The sequence below is a fragment of the Hippocampus guttulatus genome, chromosome 7 (assembly GCF_054856545.1).
Source record: "Hippocampus guttulatus isolate MCC_2025c chromosome 7, RoL_Hgut_1.0, whole genome shotgun sequence".
NCBI classification, from domain to species: Eukaryota; Metazoa; Chordata; class Actinopteri; order Syngnathiformes; family Syngnathidae; genus Hippocampus; species Hippocampus guttulatus.
In genome coordinates, this window is record NC_141267.1 from 4673939 (window position 1) to 4697627 (window position 23689).

Below are 23689 nucleotides of genomic sequence, written 5' to 3' on the forward strand. Positions count from 1 at the left end.
ATAAATCATTCCCACTTTGTCGGAATTGTTTTCGTCAGATTCGTGTGCGAGGACGCGAGAGTCTTTGCGATCGAGGGCTCGATCAATAAATCGCGTCTTTGCCAAAATGCACTCGAATTTGCACACAAACACAGTGACGAGCGGCCACGCTAATCACGGGCCGAGGTCAAGTGGCTTTCAGGCCGCCGCTAAGTCGTGGTCGGGGGTCTTGCCCGGCTTGTCTGAAATTGCAGTTTGGAATGAAGAGCGGATCAGCAGGGTAAAGGAGAAGCCTTTCACCTGTCATGTTCCGTATTCGGCAGCAGGTGGCACGCGTTCACTTCTGCCGCCTGCACACCTGCTGCCTATTTGTCAGTGATTGCACCTGCTATATCCAGGCGCTCCGGCGGTCGACTCATTGCCGGAGTATTGTATGCCATGCCACTGCTGTTGCTCAAGATCATAGATATTGTTCGATACCTTTCGCGGTTAGTTATATTGTCGTTGTCCCAAGGGAATCTTTATATAATCGTTGCGTGAACTAGTACTTGTGTTAATCTATCTTCCTTGCCGTTTTTTGCAAGCGTTTTCTGTTGTCGCGTTTCTTTATCTCCTGGTTCTCGTTTTGACCAGCGTTTTCTGTTGTTTATTAGGCGGGATTTTTGTTTATACTAAATATTATTGTTTTTACAAAGTCCTTGTCGGTGTCTGCTATTTCGGGGATCCGCTTATTTTCGTTTTCTCGGTTACGTACGAAGCAGTTCCCTTTTCCTGCTTCGTACGTAACGTGACATCACCGTGGCGTTTTCTGCGCTTTTTAGTCAGGAACCCGCCATCCGCTGCTGATTACTCATGATCAGAAAAGGTTCCAGACGTTTTTTTCCCCTTCAGCACATTGCTGTGCGAGATCTGGCAAAATGCTCTCAAATGGCTGCCGGACAGTCAGTTAAAATCTTTGTAATGCATTTGACAAGGGAAGGCAACGAATTAGCCGCGTAGCTGCTGTTGGCACCTTTTGGCCTTGGTGGAGGTCTCTCGTTGTTTTTTTAAAAAAATCTTTTGTGTTGCTTTGTGAAATGGAGAGTGAATGAGCACACGAGCAATGCCGTTTGTTTTATTGTCACAACTTTGGCCGGCACAAAATGTTTCACGATGAGAAACGTTGTCGCAGCCCACCCACTCCAAATGAAAACAACAACAAGAAGACGAGAAGCGCACGACGATCGCTACATGCTAACGAGCACGACCACATTTGCTCGGACACTCGCCGGAGGACGAGTGCGGGCACGCTGGCAAGAAAATTAGACGCCCGACCACAATCGAGTCTTTGTTTGTGCGGACAGAAAGGTGCCACGTCACCAAAGTGAACTTTGCTGCCAAAGCTTCCCATGAGTGAAGCGAGACACGCCTGCTTGGCTCAGACACATTGAGCCAAATTGCGAGTGTCATCTCGTCAATGACCGCCTTTCAGGCAGAACTGAAGATTTTGACGCACATTTTTCATTAGGCTTACTTACATCCACCTTTCTCAGATATGTAGTTTTCAAAATAAGTATGACATGGCTAGATTTTGACTTTCTGAAAAGAAAATATCCTTTTCTCTAAATTGTGTTCTGACAAGAATCCAAATAGTTTTTTCTGACTTGTCGGGAGCAGTGGCGGTACTGGATCAATTTCACTGAGGGGGCCGGGCTGGGGCCAGGGGTTTTGATGGAGGGGCACATTCAACACAGGGCTAAAAAGACAGATTCGAAATCTTATTTGACTTTTTATTTCTTCAAACTTTGAAATTGTAGTCATAACATGACATTGATGAGAAAAAAAAACAGTATTAGGAGGGCTAAAATGTCTGCAAGCGTAACAATACGCCGTGTCCATCTGTTGAGAATATTGAAGCCAGGGGATGATATGGTACCAGCCTGCCTTGAAGCTCCTTCTCCTGTCCCCCATCAGGGTCCTGGGAAACTGTTTTAGGTCTGGCTGCATTGGCGGGTCCTCTTTACATCAACTGATGTCTGTGGACAAAGACAAACCAAAAATATGTAAACACAAGTTCTGCATGGACACAGCATATTCACTAACCCGCTAGACTTACATTGCTGAGGCACTCAGACATACACAATTGTCTAAAAGTAATTGATTGATGCTATTTATTAATTGTATTCATTATTTTTTTTAATTGTCTTAAATAAATATAAATTAATACATTATCAAGCCTGACCGGGGACACAAATTGCAAATACACGGAAGCTAGATGTTTTACATGCATATAATTATCCAAATTTTAAAAGGCAATGTCTTATATATTGATCCTGTTAAATAAAAATTTTAATAAAAAGGGAGACTAAAAAAGTTACACACGCACACACATGCACATACACAGAGAAGAGAGGATCGTGTTCTTTTCAGCATCACATACCTGATGGTCCAGTGCTTGTTGAAGCGCAAATATCCTGTCTGTGTCTCACACTCCACTTTTATTGCAGTCTCGTCTTCTCATTCTCAGGATCTTCATTTGTATCCCTTTCCTGCTCTGTGTCCTCGCTCTGAAAATAAATGAATCCCGTGTCCTCTGACTCTCCCTCTCTGGTGCTTTCAACTTGCTCCTCTTCAGAACTCTCACCACCATCATCATCTGACTCTCTCTCTCTGTGTCTGGATCAATTAGTTTCTTTTTCATATAGAAATATGATGTAATGCCCGTTTTTCTTTTCATTTTTAATGTTAAATGTTTAAGTGAAGAGGAATTAGAATTAATAATGCTTCTGTTGGGGGCTTGTTTCGTTTTGTGATTTTACATCGAAAATATAAATGGTGTGTTGAAAATAGCACTCGTGGTAAAATAGCACTGTCGTGGTAATTTCCTTCTCTGCGGACTGCTTCTCATTTTCCCGTTCATTTTTAAGTGGTGCAGCGCACTCAAGGGTCCGACTAGAATGTTAAGCCACGCGCTTTGGTTCCACCTTTCGCGTCGGCGACTCGGCGCGACTGCGTCATCTACGCTCGGGGGGGGGGGGGCCACAGGGGGGGCCAGAGTCAGTGCTACAGGGGCACTGGCCCCCGTTACCCCCCCCCCCCCGAACCGCCACTGCTATTTCCCCTGTTGTGGAGAACACACACACACAATGGAATAAGACGTCAAAAATCCGAGAGGCACTTGTTGAGACAAGGAGATTTTAATAAATACCTTATTCTCCAAAAGGAGATCAAAATGGCTCTACACGGCGGACAATTTGTATTTGTCCGGAAGCTGCTCCATAATATGCACGTACTGTAGCAACGTCACTCGAGTGAAGCGCGTCTCAGCAGTCGATAGTCTGCTGCTCTCTGCTGTGAGCGCGAGCACGTACTCGCGGCGCCGACCCAACCCACGCCACATATTAAGCTTTGAACTACGACAACAGCTAAACTAGCCTAGCCGATGTAATGATGGTCAGCAGACAAGGTTTACGTTTTATGTGACTTTTAATAACAACGTGGCAGAGTCATCAAACATGCGGTGTGCTCACTCGCAGTCACTTTCTGGAACTCTCCCTTATAGGCGGGACCTCTCAATCAACTGGAGTATGACGTACAGTACAAACGTTCATAAAGCACTTCTCATATAATAATAGCCTATTATATGACAGCCGACATGACGCTCGAAGTCAGACGGACACATTTTTTCTGATAATCAGTGTGTTTTCCGTATTGCCCAAACATATATTTTTATTCGAGCGAGGGTGAGGTCTGACTTGTTTTGGCAATCGGCATCGTGTCGCCAGACGCACTTCCTTAGATACACTGTGCGGGCTTTTGCTGCGTCAACGCCCCCTGCACTGAGTCGACGCCCCCTGGACTAAGTGGCGCAGCCTGGACTGTGCCAAGCAGCCGATGCAGTCTAAACTGCGCCGGTGCAATTCACGTGTCAATCACGTGATGTAATGAAGCAGCACATGCACCGACACGTGGTTTGCTCTGTGAGCCCGGCGCATGCGTCAACGCATCGCTGTCGCTGGACCCATCACTAATGAAAACTGACTTTTAAATTATTTTTTAAAATCATGTGTAATGGTCAAAATTGCAGATTTCAGATGCCTTTTATTTTGGAATTTATCTCAAGCGCTTCTAGGTGCTATTCTGAGACAGTTTTCATTCTCCCTGGGTGAACTAATCGTTTATTGACCGCTGATTAGTTAGTTATTTTTATAACAAATTAAATCCAAACCGGGCGGCCCGGTAGTCCAGTGGTTAGCATGTCGACTTCACAGTGCAGAGGTACCGGGTTCAATTCCAGCTCCGGCCTCCATGTGTGGAGTTTGCATGTTCTCCCCGGGCCTGCGTGGGTTTTCTCCGGGTACTCCGGTTTCCTCCCACATTCTAAAAACATGCATGGCAGGCTGTTTGAACACTCTAAATTGTCCCTAGGTCTGAGTGTGAGCGTGGATGGTTGTTCGTCTCTGTGTGCCCTGCGATTGGCTGGCAACCAATTCGGGGTGTCCCCTGCCTACTGCCCGAAGACAGCCGGGATAGGCTCCAGCACCCCCCGCGACCCTCGTGAGGATAAAGCGGTTCGGAAGATGAATGAATAAATCCAAACCACGGTGGTTGGGTATCTTTTATTTTGAAGGTGGCCAACGCCGCTCGATGGCAGCAGATTACCGTCATGCAAAGTATTAACAATCGCTTTGGCGGCTGGCTTGACGACAATATTGCGACTCTCCCCCGACGTACCGGCTGCGGCGTCGGGGAAGGACGGTCTGCTAGGCAGCTTCCCCCCAGGCGCGGCACGCCCCCAACACCACTCCGCGCCCCAGCCCAGCCGACACTCACCTATTGAGCAAATGTTCGCAATCTCAGCGCGGCCGCTCACCAGCAAGGACCGCTCTCCGCCCGCCGTGTCGCGAGGACTTGTCCACGAGTGGATGTCGGGGGTCAGCGGCAATGTGGGTGCTGTTGGATCCGCCCTTGTTGAGATGGTTCGGATCGGGCTCTGTGGGGTCGCTTGTAATGACAGCCAGTTGGGCACTGTCATATAATTACCCCTTCCTTCCAGATCAGAATGTGAAATAAATTACGATTGATTGAGGAGAGACACTCTTCCTGCCTGGCTATTTCTGATGTGCTGTAATGCATGGCACAAAACCCCATGCGGGACAATTTTCAATTGTGTTTGGCCTAATTGCATTGGATTCTAAGAGTGTAAAAACCTACACCGTTGAGCGTGGGTGCGGGGGGGGGGGGCACAAACTACAGTGTGAACTTGAAAACGTATTTCCTGATAAAAAGGAGAACTATACACCGTCAGTTCTGTTGGACAATAATGTTAAACAATCCGTTTGCATTCACTAATGTGACTTAATAACTATTTAAATGTCAGCGTTTATGAATTATAAGTTAAAAAGCTATGTATAATAAATACATGAAGTGCATCTGTAATCAGTTGCATTATCATATAATAATTACTGTGAACAAGACACGTCTTATGAATTTAAAACACCACTGTTGTGTAAATTGAGTATTCCTGAGAGATAGTGCAGTGGGATACCGAGTCACACGTTACTCTTCCCGACGGAAGACTCGCGTCGGTGCAGAGGTCGATCCACCGACCGCGTCCCCTCCCACTCGCGTCCCGAGCAGCCTCTCTCTGCCACTCCTGCAGCACACCGGGGAAAGTCCGCTCGTCGGCGGCGAAGGCACGAGAAAGCAAAAAAGAGCGCGGAGACAGAAATAGGAGCTTCGATTAGACTCGGTGATCCACGGAGGCTTGGACGCATGCTCCGACTGTTTTTGCCATGTAACAACCGCAAACACACCTGGAATTCGGAGAGAAAGGACGCTCTGACCAGTGGTACAGCACGGAAGAACGACACGCATCAGCTGAGTGCACAGTAAGAATGGCTATCCGTAACTCGGCAAAAGACGAATAAATGTCCCCCGCCCCCTTTGACAACTTATGTGAAGTTGCTTATTTTTAATCTTGTAGCGCTTGGTTCCATATTCATCTGAAATGTATAGCACAAATTTACATCTCAAATGTCAGAACAATAATAAAGCAAGCATACCATTCATGGAAGAAATTGATTTAAAAAAGGAGTGGTATGAGCTACTTCAACATATTAACCATTCCCTGCTATTGACAGGCAGCTACCGTGTGTTAATTGAATGAAAATGGTAGGGCTGACAGTTATTGAGTTTATGTTGCCTGTAATTTAGGTTAAGGTCCTTTACATTTCGTCACAATATTTATAACATTGAATTGTTTTCATCGAATAATATGATACCCATCAACAGAGGTTTTTAAAGACATTCTTTTATTCTTTTTCACATAAGCTACTGTCACAGCATTATCTATTTCTTGAGCCCATGTTTTCATTCACAACAAAGAAATAAAACATGGTGACACTGTGACCTTTGCACTTGTGGGATGATCCACGATTATAGTGAGTACATCATCGCACACTGTACAGACACTGAGGTCAGTTTTACTTCATTATGGAAACTCTATAAACCACAGAGAGTGGAAATATTTCTGATTGGAACAAGTCAATAATGTGTCCTCAGCATGAACCCTTGTGCCACTTTTTTCATACACATCAGTGCCACATCTTATCTCCGTACAAAGTTCAGTCATCTCAACTATCTATATCATTAAAAAAGAACAACTTGATAATCCTTCAAGACATGAAAACAAGCCAAGCTGAAAACAATACGTGATAGCGCTCATTAGTGAGGAGTCTCCGGTCACCACAGAGCATTGAATGGAAGGTCTGAAGGAAAATAGCAATGGTGATTGAGTCTGAAGATGTTCATGTGAAGTGGCTGGACTATTATTGGTGAGGCAGACTTAGGTGTTTATGTTGGTGACATTGGTGATAAACACTGAGTGCAACAGAAACAAGTGCCGAATCTGAAATAAATATTCCCTAATAGAAGCGTTGCATTTCCCAGTTAGCAGATACACAAAGTCAGGTGTCAGTATGGTGTCAATTGTATCTCAACATACTTTACGTACTATTCCACCTCAGTTCATGGCTACAACACTTGTCCATCTACACTGTAAAAGATAAGATAAGATAAGATAAGAAAACCTTTATTAGTCTCGCAATGGAGAAATTCCAGATTCACAGCAGCAAAGTTATGAAAGGAAGAAGTAGAACAACAAAATATAGGAGCTGCTGGAAAGGCAGCCACTCTCGCGGCGCCATTTTGAAGTCAAAATAACAAAAATAACACAACACAACACATAGGACACAGACAGTCGTGCAATCTTCACCACTTTTCTGCATACACTTTGTTGTCTGAAGCAGCAAAAAAAAGCAACATTATTTCTATTCAGAGTTGGTAGAATATTACATATCGTGTCTTCGTATCTCAGTAAGGTTAAAGACGCTGTGGTTTGTTTATTAGTGCAGTTTAATTTGAATTAGGCAAGTTTTGACAACCGATGTTTAAGACCCACGCTCATGCCAGATGAGCCAAATTGATTTGATTCACAAACTGTGCGTGCATTAGCAAGTCACTGCTTCAATATTAAGTGTTATTAATTGACTGTTGGTCGTTCAGGTACATTGAGGTAAATATTACCTTTACTATTTGAACTTTATGTGTAATTATGACTGTAGCTACTTAGCATTGCATAAATAAGACATTTGCATGCAATTACTAAAGTTTATTTTATTTGCATTTTGTGTTCTGTTACACACACACACACACACACACACACACACACACACACACACTCACGCACACACACACACACGCACACATATACAAACAAAAGCTAATTAAAAGAGAAAACCTGGTGTGATTATTGCTCACGTGGACAAAACTATGTTCAAACTGTAAATACCGCAGCGGTAATCTTTTGCACAAATCTGTCATTCCAGCAAATATTTTTCAACATCTCCATCAAAAAACATTACTTTTCTCCCGCTTCAGATGAACACAGCATTGTGAACCACATATTTATTTGCTACTGCTGTTCTTCTTCTCTTTTCGGCTTGTCCATTTCAGGGGTTGCCACAGCGAGTCATTCATTTCCATCTTTCCCTGTTCTCTGCATCCTCTACTCTGACTCCAACTACAGTACCTGCATGTCCTCCCTCACTGCATCCATGAATCTCCTGCTACTGCTGTTATTATGTACAAAAATAAAATATTGTGCTTTTTTTCAGTATGAGCATTATTTTCACAATATCGTGAAATTTTATACAATAACGATAGGGTTTTTTTTTGTATATCGTCAAGCTCCCCACAATAAGGCATATCATGATGTTAAGATATCGTTACATCCCTAATAGTCACTGGAAGCAACCCTGCGTGCAGTCAGCCTTGCGTTTATCCAGCCACGCGAAAAAAAAAAGTCTTGAATATAAATAATTTCACCAAGATTTAACAGAAAACCACCATCATAAAGGTTTACATGCAAATAAATACACATACTTAACATATTAGACTCAAACAAATACTGTAGATTGGTATTGTCATAGCAATTCTGCACACTCTTGCTGCATGCGCCTACACAACAGAGACACTTAATGGAAAATGAGCTGTTTAGTAGACCTATCAGCATAGGATTTTTAGACTACAGATGACTTCAGACACTTTGACACATACTGTACGAACATATATATTGATTGACTAAGGAAGGTTTCACAGTCCTGCAGCTGGAAAGCACGTTCTAATTTTCATGATTTTGGTGCCTCATATTACATATTTGGTAACTTTTTAATTACCGGTAATTCAAAATTTGGCAGGCTTTTTCAAAATCAATTGCATCTAAGTTTTGTCAAATTTATGATATGCTATTATCACATGACAGGGAACACACAAGAGAAGGCTGAGAATAAAAGGCCTATTGAGAAACAGCATTTTCCCCAGGAGAGTAACAGATGGGTCCAGGCAGTTTAAAATGTGATTTGATTAGCTTTTTAATTTTGCAGCTGTGCATAACCAAGTGAAGTGAGCAGCTGTCCACAGGGATTCACAGCCACACCTCCAAAGTCCAAACCAACGGGATTCAAACTCGGAGCTTTATGTGCGTCACAGAATTCGAGTCCTTAGCCTATTTAAAATGGGAATTGGAGATTATGTGACAGAAGCAAAACTAGCTTTTGAGTTTAGCTGTTTCATTTTGCTCTACCTCAACCAAGTCTGTTTGGTGCAATTCAGTACATTTATTTTTTTGTGTTTCCACTGTCAAAAGTGGAACAGTGCAGTAAGATTTGCTGTGCGTACTTTGTAGTTTCTTGTGATAAACAGAAGTACTTTCTTGTGATAAACAGGAGTACACCCATGCAGGATGTCTACGATTGTTGTCTTTGATTTACTTGGTCACGTTCCATTTCTTTGTTCTTTGTTGTCATGGATGGGCCACACTGTGTCACGCTGTTATGATGTCACACTATTTACATAGCTGATCTGGTTCTTACAGCGGGGACTGCAAGAAGGTTTACAGCGATGAAACTTTGTGGAAATGAGATGAAATATGTCTGGAAGTGGGTGTGAAGATGAGCCGAGTTACACTAGCCTTAAAAATCATTGGGCCTAGGCAGGGCTACACTCCTCCTTTGAGGGAAGAAGCTGGATCGATTAACTCATTCAATACCAGCCAATTCTGGACCAACTCTGAAAAGACGTTTAAAAATGTCTTTGGGAGTGAATGAGTTAATAAGGGCATGTCGAATTAATTTTTAGGTGACAGATTGGGAGTGTTTTCTCATTAATCCCATTTGATTACTATGATGTCTGAATACCACTGGGAAAACAATGTACACATCACAACACTGAAATGGCTGAGCACACAGTGTATTTATTGTGTGTGCGTGTGCCACAAGGGCTAAATTACCTTGACACACAAACACACAGGTCTCTCCTTGCAACACCACAACTCCAAAGTAGACAGGAGAGATAAGGAAAGTTCCGGAGATAAGTAGCACTAGTGCAACGGGCTTCAGTTGGGGGAGTGGGGGGGGGGGGGGGGGTGCAGAAGGAAGAATGAAAGGTGTGAAGGCAGGCAAGATAAGCACAGAAAACAGATGGAGATGAGGGTGTGTGAAGGTCTTGGGCTGATTGAGGTGATGCTGGGCCATAAACTGAAAAATGAGCTCATGCAGAAAACGTGGAATTAAGGCATTTTAAAGGGGCCAGCGAGAACCCAGGGGCATGAAATAGGATGGATCTGGAAAGCTTCCACTGACATTCAAAACGGACTTCATGTCTAGACGCAGACTCACAGCTTGGGTGGCTGTTTAACATGACATGGTTGTGATGCATGTCGATGTCACATCTCTTTCACCATTTAGCAAAATCTCATGTTTGCTCCACTTACACATTAAAAGCTAATTCGTTTTATAGTTTTACCAGTTTCCGTTCTTCTGGAAATACATCTGACACATATTTGGATTGTGTCGGTGAGAACCGTTGCCTGTTTATTGTGAATAACACTCAAAAAAAACCATGAACGTGGATGAGAGAGCTCTGAAACCCTCTCATCTGATACTCTCTGATACTGACATCCTGTTTGTCACAACAACAAACAAAATGCATCGGAAGGACAATTCATAATATTTCAAACCCAGCCAATCCAACTCTTATCTTGTTCCAGCATTGCTGAATAATGTGATAACAGCTTAATACAATTACTTACGAGCAGATTTGACCACATTTCGAGTCAAAATCAATCCGGATTCAGAAAAGTAAGGATGCCTCGACTATCCTCAAAAAGATTCTTTCGAGTCACACCTCTAGAAGTAGGCGAAGTACTTTGACAGTCTGTCAGATTCTATGATTTCCAATGTAGTGTATCCTGTGGGTTTTTTTTTGTTTGCAAAGGTCATCCACTTGTTACTTCAATATTACAATGACCAATCTCCTTAGCGATTGAGCATGTAAATATTTGGTTCATTTGGTATCACTTGGAACCCCAGCTTACCAGGAAATAGTTTCAGAAAATTATGGTATTAGGCTACGTACATAACAATGGCAATATGTCAATACCGTATTTTCCGCGCAAAAAGGCGCACCTAAAAGCCTTCCATTTTCTTAAAAGCTCATAGCGCGCTTTAAAATCCGATGCGCCTTGTGTGTGGTCATTACGGTAATATGTCAACCCCAAAATGGCTCCTTGATAAAGACACGCTTACAACGCAGAGTTCAAATGTAAGGCGATCGGTTTTGCAGTTGAACACAGAAATAGAGCAACGGCAAGAGAGTTCAACGTTCAATGAGAGAATGTAATAACTTGCTGTTGGTTAAGTGAACTGTGTCGCTGCTTTATCAAATACATTTTACTGACATCTGATCGTCGCTATATAAATCAGGATGTAGTGTAGTGTAGTGTTCTGTTGGCATTTCCTTGAGCGTAGCTCCATCTAGTGGATGCATTGTAGATTGCGTCTTATAATGCGGTGCGTCCAATATATGAAAAAATTACAAAATAGGCCATTCATTGAAGGTGCACCTCATAATCCAGTGCGCCTTTTAGTGTGGAAAATACGGTAACTAGTAGAGGGGTGGTGAGGTGAATGGGTACCAAAGGAGATGGGGCATTAAGTTCTTCCTGTGCGTTGACTTGACCATTGTTCCTGTATTGCACCTTGTGGCTGTCACGTCTGCGCAGTGTGATTGTTGTTAAAAAAATATATACATAAAAAATCTCTCTCTGTCTCTGTCTCTCTCTCTCTACCTTCTGATCCGCTTGTCCTCACAAGGGTCGTGGAGCATGGGCATGCTGGAACTTAACCCAGCTGTCTTCGGGGAGTAAGTGGGGTACACTCTGAAATGGTTGCCACCCAATCGCAGGGCAGACATTGACGAACAACCATCCACGCTCACACTCACACCTCCGGACAATTTTGAGTGTTCCATTAACCTACTATGCATGTTTTTGGAATGTGGGGGAAACCAGACAACCTGGAGAGAACCCACGCAGGCACGGGGAGAACATACGAACATGCAAACTCCACAAAGGAGGGCTGGAGCCGGAATCGAACCCTGTACCTCTGTACTGTGAGGCGCATGTGCTTAACCAGTCGTCCACTGTGCCGCCCATATGTACCTATCATATCTGTCTATCTATCTATCTCTTTTTATATATATAGAGAGAGAGAGAGAGAGAGAGAGAGAGAGAGAGAGAGAGAGAGAGAGAGAGAAGAGACTTTGCATTTACAGTATTTGGTCTTTGCCAGCCGTATTGAAAACCCCCAAGAAGTACACTGAAGTTTCAGCAGTGTCCTCAGTCAGGAGCGTAAAACATCCATCGCCCTTCCATGCCACACAAGCTTTCTCTCCCTGTGGCACTTGGCACCAGTGCCCATCACATAGACAGATGGAGCCAACCCTGACCCCTCGCCTCGCCTGCAGGGACGCCTAGAGAATCAATGCCTGACTAGAGATGGGGCTGTGTGAGTGAGTAAGAAAAGGGGAGAGAAAAAATGCAGGACGGAACGGAGCAGTGTATTGCTCTGTCACCATGGCAAAACATTACCTGGTCTCCCGTGGACTACCCTTCAGCCCAACCTTTGTCCCTATGATAAAACAAACACAGCAGAAGATTGTACTCTCGAAATTTGCTTTTTCATTTCCCTCTTTCATTATTTGTCCAAGTCTTGGATGTGAGTATGTGAACATTGACAGCATTCTAAATATAGAGACAACATTTGAGTGAAGTATCACAAGATGGGCTTCCATGCCAAAAAGACGGCTGCTCCCAAGGTGACAAAGTAACTGTGTTCAGCTGATTTAAATATCCAAGTACAGCACAATCAGTTTGTTTTTTGGCATTACATTTCCACCTGGCATGAGCAAATTAAACAAAATGTGTTGACTGTACCTCTCTTTGTTGCTGCTACCATCATTTAACCTATTTTGCTGACAAATAATCTTCTTAGCATATTCCCAGACAACCAATTTTGAAGGAAGTCTATCCAGTAAAATGAGACACTAATAGCCAGTGGAATGAATTCAGGACCAACATAACAAAGAATGCCAGAGTCTCAAAGCTTCCTAGATAATGTGTGAAGTATGGTGTTTATTATTATTTTTTTTTACATTTTTTTTTAATGTATGTATTTTTTATTCTGCACTTCCTCTGGTGACCTTATTCAGCTAAGCACCTCCGAGAGGCAGACAATGAGGAATACAGATTGAGATTTATGTTTGAGGTTTATGATTATCATTTTCTTTCTTCATCATAACTCTTAGGTCATTTGCATAACAAAGGATATTTCGACTGTAAGCCTGTCCTCAGTCATTTCATTCTCTGCTGCAAGCCTGAGTGTCCAACATTTCCATCACTTCAAAGAAACTCATTTGGAATATTTGTCATGAATCGCATCAGTTTTAAACGAATTTCTGTTATGCTCAATTCTCACTTTTCAATGAATAACTTGTTTCTTCCCCTGGGAGTTTCTTTCCATTAACTTTTTATCGACCTAACGTTAATGCTGCTTGTTTCTTGTTGCTGCTTGCTGTTTTATAGCCAGGATGCAAATGTGATCTGAATTTTAAATGTAAAAAGAAAATACTCTATGTTTGGGTAGATTGGTTCAGCATTCTTGAAGCCAGTATGAAATGCAGAGTTCAGAAGTCATACAATTGTAGCAATTCAATATATGTCTCAGTTATTATCAGATAAGATAACCTTTATTTGTCCCACACTGGGGAAATTTGCAGGCTACAGCAGCAAAATTGAGGGGGGGGGGGGTCCCCACTTTCTATCATGAGGGCCTTCATTGCATGGTATCGACTGTGATATGTTCTTTGTTCCCACTCTCAACTACGGTGGCCACAGAGTTCAGCAGGGCCACCTTTACCGCCTCGTGGCTTACCTTGTAATATCAGCCCCTCTACCCAACCCTAACCGAGATCCTCAACTTATTTTTCAATATTGACAAAAAGATCGACACACTTAATTATGCCATTCATCAATTTTAATGCAATAGCCAACAAATTAGAGGGCACACATACTGTACCTTTTAAAAAACAAAAGTGTATTTTTTTTCAACCACTTCTTTGAAAAAAAAAATAATTTACACCCTGAATTGGTTGCCAGCCAATCGCAGGCCACACACATAGACAAACAACCATTCCCACTCACAAGAACATTGATGGGCAATTTAGAATGTTTCATTAACCTACCATGCATGTTTTTGGAGTGTGGGAGGAAATCTGAGTACCCGGAAAAAACCCACACAGGCACTGGAGGAACTATGACTCAAGTCGATAGTGGCTCTTTGCATTTTTGCACACCCCTGCGGGACAGTATTACTGGACTGATCATTGTAGCCTCAGCTCTCTACAGACCAGAACAATTGTCGTTACTGCTCAAAAGTAATGTTTCTTAGACACTCTGGTTCAGTGGTGGTTGAGCAATATTTATTCCAGTATAGTGCTGCCTTTATTTCCACCTTTGTGCACGCCACACCCTCCCCAGAATTGTGACATGAACACACCTGACTCATTGTTGTGTTTGAGTAGCACCACCAGACCAGCTGGGATTAATTAGTGACCCAACATTGAAACCAATACACGATGAAACCAAAACGGCCATCGAGGCCATGAGGCCTCATGAGGCGTGTCGACACAATGACACACTGTGTTGATACTGTACTGATACTGTGTCGCTGACCACTGCCACCTGCTGGACCTTCAAAATCCCTGCAGCCAACCCACTTGACAGACTGAACAAACTGATTTGATGATGACGTGTATACAATGCACTACCTCACTCTACCCACAATAGCCACAAGTGCCATTGTTTATGTTGTTGTTTATGCTGTTTATATTGTTTATATTGTCTATACTGTTCAGATTACATGTCTTTTTTATACAGTGTAGCTGCTATCCTTTCTTAGCTGTGTGTGTTTAATGCACAGCATGTTTGCATGCATGTATGCACTGAGGATTGAGAGGAAGAAATTTCATCTATGCTGCATGTCATACATAAAGCATATTTGACAATAAAGATGACATTGACCCTTGACAATATCATTCACATCCATGCATTCATATTGTATCATTCAATGTGTTTCAATAATGTGAAAATCATGTGAATGAGGATGCTTGTGGGCTTTGTCTTCACAAATTTTGATTTAGAAAAATAAGATGCTCCAGTGTTTTAAATTTCAGTCTGTTGCGTTTAATGCATGCTATTTCCCCTGTTGTGGAGAACACACACACAATGGAATAAGACGTGTCAAAAATCCGAGAGGCACTTGGAGAGACAAGGAGATTTTAATAAATACCTTATTCTCCAAAAGGAGATCAAAATGGCTCTACACGGCGGACAATTTGTATTTGTCCGGAAGCTGCTCCATAATATGCACGAACTGTAGCAACGTCCCTCGAGTGAAGCGCGTCTCAGCAGTCGATAGTCTGCTACTCTCAGCTGTGAGCGCGAGCACGTACTCGCGGCGCCGACCCAACCCACGCCACATATTAAGCTTTGAACTACGACAACAGCTAAGCTAGCCTAGCCGATGTAATGATGGTCCGCAGACAAGGTTTACGTTTTATGTGACTTTTAATAACAACGTGGCAGAGTCATCAAACATGCGGTGTGCTCACTCGCAGTCACTTTCTGGAACTCCCCTTTATAGGCGGGACCTCTCAATCAACTGGAGTATGACGTACAGTACAAACGTTCATAAAGCACTTCTCATATAATAATAGCCTATTATATGACAGCCGACATGACGCTCGAAGTCAGACGGACACATCTTTTCTGATAATCAGTGTGTTTTCCGTATTGCCCAAACATATTTTTTATTCGAGCGAGGGTGAGGTCTGGCTTGTTTCGGCAGTCGGCATCGTGTCGCCAGACGCACTTCCTTAGTTACACTGTGCGGGCTTTTGCTGCGTCAACGCCCCCTGCACTGAGTCGACGCCCCCTGGACTAAGTGGCGCAGCTTGGACTGTGCCAAGCAGCCGATGCAGTCTAAACTGCACCGGTGCAGTTCACGTGTCAATTAGCAGCCTGGACTGTGTCAACGCAGCCGATGTGTCAATTAGCAGCCTGGACTGTGTCAACGCAGCCGATGCAGTCTAAACTGCGCCGGTGCAGTTCACGTGTCAATCACGTGACGTAATGAAGCAGCACATGCACCGACACGTGGTTTGCTCTGTGAGCCCGGCGCATGCGTCAACGCATCGCTGTCGCTGGACCCATCACTACAAAACGCTGTGCTTCTCGCAAGCTCTTTGCAGAGGACTAAACACCCCCACTGGCTCAAATTCACTCATATTTTTTTCAGAACCACAGTGGCATAGAGCACTCCCAGATGAGAGGTTTAACTACTGTCGGATTCCTCCGGATACTCTGACCTTCAAAACATATTATGTGAGATGAACTAAAGATTCAAAATTGTCCATAGATTTGAATGTGAGTGTGAATGTTTTAATTATAGTTGCCCTGCGATTGGCTGGCGAGCAATCCGGGGTGCATCCCACCTCTTGCCCAACGTCAACTGGGATAGCATCCATCTCTCACCAAGCAAAGAGAATGAAGATGCATATTTTACTTTGTCAATGTACAACAGTTGCAACACTCACTTGCGGTTGATCCATCAGGCGCAGCATGTCAAATGCTTCACAGGACAGCATGTCGCCAATAAACACCCCGCCTCCCTGCTGTAATTACCCGACTTGTCACGTCACTCCCTTTGTATGGCAACTCCCTTTGTCATTGCTATTGCGCTACAATGTGAACAGTGCAGATATTAATAAACAATGTCAGCGTGTACATGTATCCAATTCAGAGATTTTTTTTAAAATCATCTGTCACTGTACCTCTAAACATAATCTCAGTCATGAAAGTGCCGTCCTGTTTGTAGAGATAAGGGTGTTTGAGTTTTGATTTTGCTGAATTGTGGTTTCCTCCACAGAATGTGAGGACAAGTTTAACTCCTGTCAGCTTTTGTGTGAGCTTGTGCCACGCGCTGCTGACTTTGACAGAATTGAAGCTGCGACCAGCTTTTTAAAGACAAGCTGCCGACAGCCATAACCTTGAGGATGTTTGTTAGCCTGTGTGTATGCTGTATAGATTTACATGCTGTTACTTTAGGGGCGTTGCCAGAAAATTTTCAGCGGGGCGCCCAGGGTCAAGGCCACACCTGACCACCATTTAGTTCCGTCCCTGGGTTGTGTGATTTGGGCCTCCGGTTTGAAATTACAGGAGATAAACAGAAAAAAAAAGCATCAATGCGAACTAGAAATTGTTGAAAAAATGCTGTCACGAACCAAAATGCCGTCATGATGGTTTATCCGTTACAGCAAAATGTAGCAATCCTCTAATACAGGCTATTGCAATTATGCCACCGAGTGGTTGTGGGCAGTGTAGGGATGTGCATGATATTCGAACTGCGTTTGGGTTGAGAAAAAAAGCTCCCCCATCTGAAAAGAACTACATTTGAGAAAACATTTTTACTTGTTGTTCAATCATTTCTCATCAAGCATTTCTCCTTTTTTCTTTCAAAACTTACATAGCAGTTACAGGCTCCTTGGCAAACTTAACTCATATTTCACAAAGGCAATATTAATCAGAAGGCTGTGTTTAGACTCGTAGGGCTGCATAGAATTCATTATTGTTAAGAACATTTCTGGTTTGACCTCCCCTTTAATTTTTAAACTGTGTATAATGTGACAGTAGCTTACAATAATGTTAAATGTATAGGAATAAAACATCTGTCTTGTTTTTGATGAACACCCGGGCCTTGCTGCGCTACTATATCGTTCAGTAATATGTTTTCGGTGGGACTTGAAAGCGTTCAAGAGCCATTGATCCACAGCTTGTCCAGTATTTTAATGTTTAGAATGTCCTGTACACAAAGGTGCTTCCCCCCCCCCCCCCCCATTTCTTTGACATTTGCTCCGAATGCTTTGAGTGACATTTAAGTGAACACATTGTAAACAACAGCATCAAATTGACTTCAATTAACATGGGTATACTGTGGGATTCGTTTTACACAATTCCAAAACATCTGAAGCGAAGACTTGGTTTAATATGCATGTACCGTCGATGTTTGTTTGGTCAAATCCGCAGGAAATTAATGTAAATCGATGTGATGGAATCTTGTTTGTTTGTGTGTGTGTGTGTGTGTGTTTGCGTGAGAGATTGTACATTTTCACACTTTCAGCCGATGTTGCAGCTGTCTCTGTAGCAAACCCTCATTAGCATAAAGATAATGAGACCAAAAGTGATGTTTTCAAACAGCCAAAACAAAATGTTTGGATGTTAATAGAAAGTAACCGTGTGTGCATTCCATGTTAATTGGGTATTATTATTATTGTTTTTTTAATGTCAGAAATGTGTAGAATAAAACTATGTGACACTCTCTCTCTCTCTCAATCAAGTCCACCCGCTACCAAAACTTGACATGACTGAAGTAAAGTGAAAATGCCGGCCTCTCGAAGTCAATGCAGATACATTGAAGTGTCTGTGAGTTACTCCAACAGTTGACACCGATGAGCTCATTTGGTCTATTTTTTTTCAGAATATCTCTGATGCTTTGAACACGGGGTTAGAAGGCTAAAATGTTTCAAACCAGTCTGTTTTTTCTTCCAGGTGATGTCTGCTGCCAATTGCAAATTTCTATTCCTGCAAGCACAAAGCGTAATGCGGATGCAATCCTTTCTCCAGCTTTGATGAAGGGACCCGAATTGACTCTAAAGGTCTGCTGTGAATATAAAACACTAATAGAATAGCAAGTGCTTTTAGACATACACGGCATTGAATCCAATTCCCACGGTAAAGCCTCTCAAGTGACCTGGGAGACCTCCAGGTTAACATCCAAAGTCACCTCCGCTAGAATCCCTCCACTTGGCGCTCCCAACAGCAGTCGGTAGCTGTCAGTGAAGGTGACATGACTTGAAAGGCTTCTTAAGTGGATTCTTTTTTCTCTGTGGTGGTGGCGGCCTTATTCATCAGGCTGGGAGTGGCGGCAAGATGCCCGAATTGGACGATATTCCCACCCCGAGGGGACCTAGAGGCCCTGAAATGGGCCTCCATAGTGCCGCTGACCCAATTCAGATTCAGCACGGCATCCTGGAGGAACAAGTGGAGCTGTGGTGGTTCCGAGAACCCGGAAAGTCTCTGCTGTGCTATTCCATCGCTGTGTTGCTCATCGTGGGCTGCGGGCTCGGAGGTGTCGGCCTCCTCTCCACCACCACCAGCGTTTCAAGCGAATGGCGGCTGGGTGCGGGCACAGCCCTTTGCCTGCTCGCTTTGGGGGTTTTGCTCAAACAGCTGCTCAGCTCAGCCGTGCAGGACATGAATTGCATTCGAAGCCGACAGCAGATTGACATGCTAAAAAGTGGAGGATTATCGGATTTCCTGGTGGTTTTGATCGCTGGACTGTCCCTGCTCATTTGTGGAGGGGTTCTACTGCATCTGGCCCTTTTGAACCACATGCCCAAACCTGGCCAAGCATTGAATGACATGTACATATCTGGTGTGGTGTTGCTGACCGGAGGAGGGGCTGCAGTTGTGGGCGTTGGATTTTACTCTCTAGTGGTCATCCTGCTTGAGAGAACCCGGCACGGACGAAGGGTTGTGGACAGGATTTTGAACATCTTCACCATCTCTGGACACATGGACCACCGGGCTCGTCGAGAAACTACCTCCAGTCTGGCTAATCTCATATGAAATTAAACAGCATGCTTGCCGCCTTCTTTTGGGTTCCAGCTCCGAATTTCTGTATATTAAACTGACTTCCAATCTTTTCTGACAAAAATGACGCAAAGATGGCACGTCTTTTCCAAATTGTCATTTTGCTCCATTTTTTTTTTCCAGGAGCGTAGTCACACTTTTATGTGGGGAAAACTGCACTAAAAAAGACAAATTAGCTAAGAGCTAAATCTAAAAAACGACAACACTGACTGTCCCACTATAGTTTTGGCACAGGTAACAACTAGAAAGCCGTACACTGCCGCCTTTAAAAGCTCAAATCAGCACATTCTGCGACAACTTTTCAGCATTCTTTCTAGAAAAAACAAGCCCCAAAAAATTACAAAAAAGCCAAACATTTTCTTTGCAATATTTTTCATGAACCCCCACTACTCTAAACATGCTAATACGATACGCAATATGATCCACATGTTTTTACCTCACTTACGCTTGACTGAAAAATGACATCGCAGTCTCTAAGGCTTGGAATGTCACGTGACCAAACCCAGAAAACAAATGAGCGGTGACAGTCGTTCCCTGAGCCTTTAGGCACTGTGATGTCATTTCCAGTCGACAGCAAATGGCAGTCCAAGGCAAAATGGAAGCCCCCCTCATATGGATAAAAAGGGGTGGATTTCGCTGCTTTATTCATATTCCACAATCGCAATACAGTATTCATCTGAACGCCATGTTTAGACTCGCGGGGACGCACAGAACATCTCTTTTTAAAGAACATTTTTGACTTGACATCCTAAAGAAAATCGGTGGGGAAAAAAAGTACAAAGCATGAACTGGGCACCAGTCAGTCCCAGGGTACATATACAGACAAACAGCCTTTCACACCATATTCACACCGTCACTGGGTTGGAACCGATTCCATGCTGACCACACACAAGTCAGACGACTATGCATAATAAGTAAATTGAATTTTCTTGTGTAAAATCATGAGTGAATTGCTGTTAAGATTTTGCAGCGCAACTCATGCAGAAACAAAAAGGAGGTGAGGTCTATTCATATGCTAAAGAGACATTTAGGCTGCACTTCTGACTACCGAGCCTGTTTTTTTTTTGTGCCTCAGGACACCAGCGACTTACTAAAGACGGCTTAGAATGGTTGAATTAGTTACAAGAAATCCAATCATTGGGTCCACAAAAAGACATATAAAATATTTTCACCTTCATAATGGCCACATAAATGGAAGTAAACTGAAAAATAACATGAATGAGTTTGAGTCTAACAATAAATCATGCTGCTTTTTTTTTACTCTGTTTCAAACATGACAGTAATGTATGTCAACTGCCATCATGATTGTTCCAGGATTCTCACTTTTTCTGCACTTTTAATGTATGCATTATGATATTAACTGTTTTTGTGTGTGTGAATGAATGTGATTGTTGCAATCATGTTTTCTTTATCCCCGCTTTATTATATAATTGTATGATAACACATGAAGTCACATTTATTAGTTATCATAACAGTCGTGGCAATGATCCATGGCTGTCAAGACAAAAGCTATTGAATCAAATGTTGATGGCAATAAATAAATAAACACAATCAAAAACATAAGTAGCAACAAAATAAAAACAATAAACATGTGAAATAGGTCATCCATAAAAGGGGACATAGTACAGAAAACATTGACTTTGACATTGCAACTGCAGCTGCAAGGCCAAGACCTTATCGGTCTCAGGCTCACGGGCGTAAGGAGAGGAAGATAGGGAGATAGGACTCGTGTCCATGTGGGGTTTTTTTTTCATCCAAGGGAAAGTCCAGATAGCAATTGTTTTGATAACAGACCATCCACAATTTCAGACAGCCGTGATTGTCTTTTAGCATGTGACTCTCCGTAGCGTTAATCTGCTGAATTCTTGATCAATCAGTCAATCAATTTTTAAGCCTTTTAGCTCAGGTTAGAATATCAAACTGGTTTTAATCTAGTGTTATGTTACTGGATTAAAACCATCTTGATATCGTAACCTGAGCTAAAAGGCCTACTTTGAAACCTTAGCCATACTTTTGGGTCAGCATGGCTCAGTTGTAGAGTGGCCGCTTCACAACCAAGAGGTTGATGTTTCAACCATGTTGAAGTCTCCTTGCTACTGATGCTGTGTCATCAGTAGGTGAAGTGCTTTGAGAGACACAAATGACAGCCCGTTAAGTGCTTCTTGTTGGCGGTGACTCTCCAAACTGCGGCAGCCCATTTACTTTGAAACGCAAACCCTAGTTGAAAACCGTATTTTGAAATTAGAACCCTATTTTCAAACCATACATTGAAACCTTAACCAATGTTAGAAACCCCATTTAGAAACCCTAAGCCTAGTTTGAAACCGTATTTTGGAACCCTAACTCTAGTTTCAGAGCCTAATTTGAAACCATGTGTGGACATGGCGGATTGGAGTTTTCCCAATTTGATGCCCCCTTCCTCATGCCCGTAAATCCACAATTGGGGTGATGTGCTGTGGCTGCCCCCCCCCCCCCCGACCCTCTCACCCTGTCAACCGAGTGGTAATGGTTTTCATAAACACAGTAAATTCACATAAATTATAATAATTCATTTGCTACAGCTCTGGTATTATATCTCATTAGATTGTACCAGGTGTACTTGATGTGGTTGCACCCCTCACATTTCTGCACAATGTAGTTTGAGTTTTTGTGTGAGTGAAGCCTTTATCAGTCCATGCATATGCTGCTGCAACACAAAAGGAGTCACACAGTGAGCTATTGTTATAGCCCAAAAAAAAAGAAAAAGAAATCGAGGTCCAGAGCACAAGGCGGTGGCCTGCGAGGCCTGGCACAGATTAGCACCAAGCTCTTTGTTACACGCACACACGCACGCACGCACACCCACACCCACACACACACACACACACAAGGGACAGAAGTAGGGTTCAATCTTTTTTATTGGCCCAAAGCAAACAAAAATATGAACAGACAAACTAGACACCATCTGCCTTTGCCTGACCTACGCATACAGCATGGGTTCAGTTCCCACTCAGTGATGTGAATAGTTGTTTGTTTCTATATTTTCACTGCGACTGACTGGCGACCAGTCCAGAACCGTGCGCAGTCTGTCTTTCGCCTCAAGTCTGCTGGTAGTTTAATTGCTTTTAATAAAAAATAATGTAAACACACACTGAGTGACCGGTCATGTATGCAGTGCATTTGCCTAGTTGTGTAAGATTCCATCGCGTGACGAATTGGTTTTTATCCTCACATTAAAAAAAACAAAGAACAAAAACACATACGCCCGAATATTTCTTTCAAATTTTGGTACTTTTCAAAAAGGGCAACCTTATTAACTAGCTAAGAAATGCTACAAATCCTTCAAAAGCTGCAATCATCCCATAGTTAACAATACTGAAATCATATTAGTCTTGCCAAATAGTGAGATGTGAACATGTTGTACTTCACTTGTCTTCAATCTTCATCCGAGTATAGTTCAAATGAGTGTTGATGTTTACTGGAATGTGATCAACTCAATTTTGTTCAATGCAAATTCATAAAACATTTTATTTTGGTTTTAGCCAATTATACATGACAAATGGCGCCTGAATTGTAACAAGGTGGTGTTTGGAATATCATCAGTTATGTGGGGTCATGGTACATAAGCTATAAAACAGAACAGGTAGGTGTTGCTTCACATTTTCTCTGGTAACAAGTGAATCTGGCAGGATTGATTTTTCACAAGTATATATGATAATATTGAAAAAAAAAACGTCACTGCTTACTATACCAAGACCACAAAGGGCTAACGTTTTACTAACTATTAAAACAAATCCATTAAATATTTTTTTTGGTCAACTTGCTGGCCAGATATTTCAAGGACCGCTACTTAACTTTATTTTTGAGGATTTGTGTAGTTGGATGAAACCTGGGAAATATTTTCAAACAATCTCCTCAATATTTATTTCAAATATATGTCATTGCTTGAGGGCGGCGGCCCGGTGGTCCAGTTGTTAGCGCGTCGACCTCACAGTGCAGAGGTCGTGGGTTCGATCCCTGTGTGGAGTTTGCATGTTCTCCCCATGCCCGCGTGGATTTTCTCCGGGTACTCCGGTTTCCTCC

At 42.8% G+C, this 23689-nt stretch overlaps 1 protein-coding gene and 2 long non-coding RNA genes across 3 annotated transcripts; 1 reads left to right on the plus strand and 2 right to left on the minus strand.

The window, feature by feature from the left end:
• Nucleotides 1-1734: 1734 nt before the first annotated feature.
• Nucleotides 1735-2975, minus strand: LOC147202032 (uncharacterized). The gene is made up of 2 exons (XR_015101417.1): nt 2399-2975; nt 1735-1994 (listed from the first exon to the last, which is right to left on the minus strand). It is a non-coding gene; the product is annotated as an uncharacterized LOC147202032 (long non-coding RNA).
• Nucleotides 2976-4562: 1587 nt separating this feature from the next.
• LOC147202033 (uncharacterized) lies at nt 4563-5841 on the minus strand. The gene is made up of 2 exons (XR_015101451.1): nt 5775-5841; nt 4563-5614 (listed from the first exon to the last, which is right to left on the minus strand). It is a non-coding gene; the product is annotated as an uncharacterized LOC147202033 (long non-coding RNA).
• tmem125a (transmembrane protein 125a) lies at nt 5589-22755 on the plus strand. The gene is made up of 2 exons (XM_086116414.1): nt 5589-5849; nt 18524-22755. The coding sequence occupies exon 2, from the start codon at nt 18905-18907 to the stop codon at nt 19601-19603; it is 699 nt and encodes a 232-aa protein (XP_085972540.1). The 5' UTR covers nt 5589-5849; nt 18524-18904; the 3' UTR covers nt 19604-22755.
• Nucleotides 22756-23689: the final 934 nt, after the last annotated feature.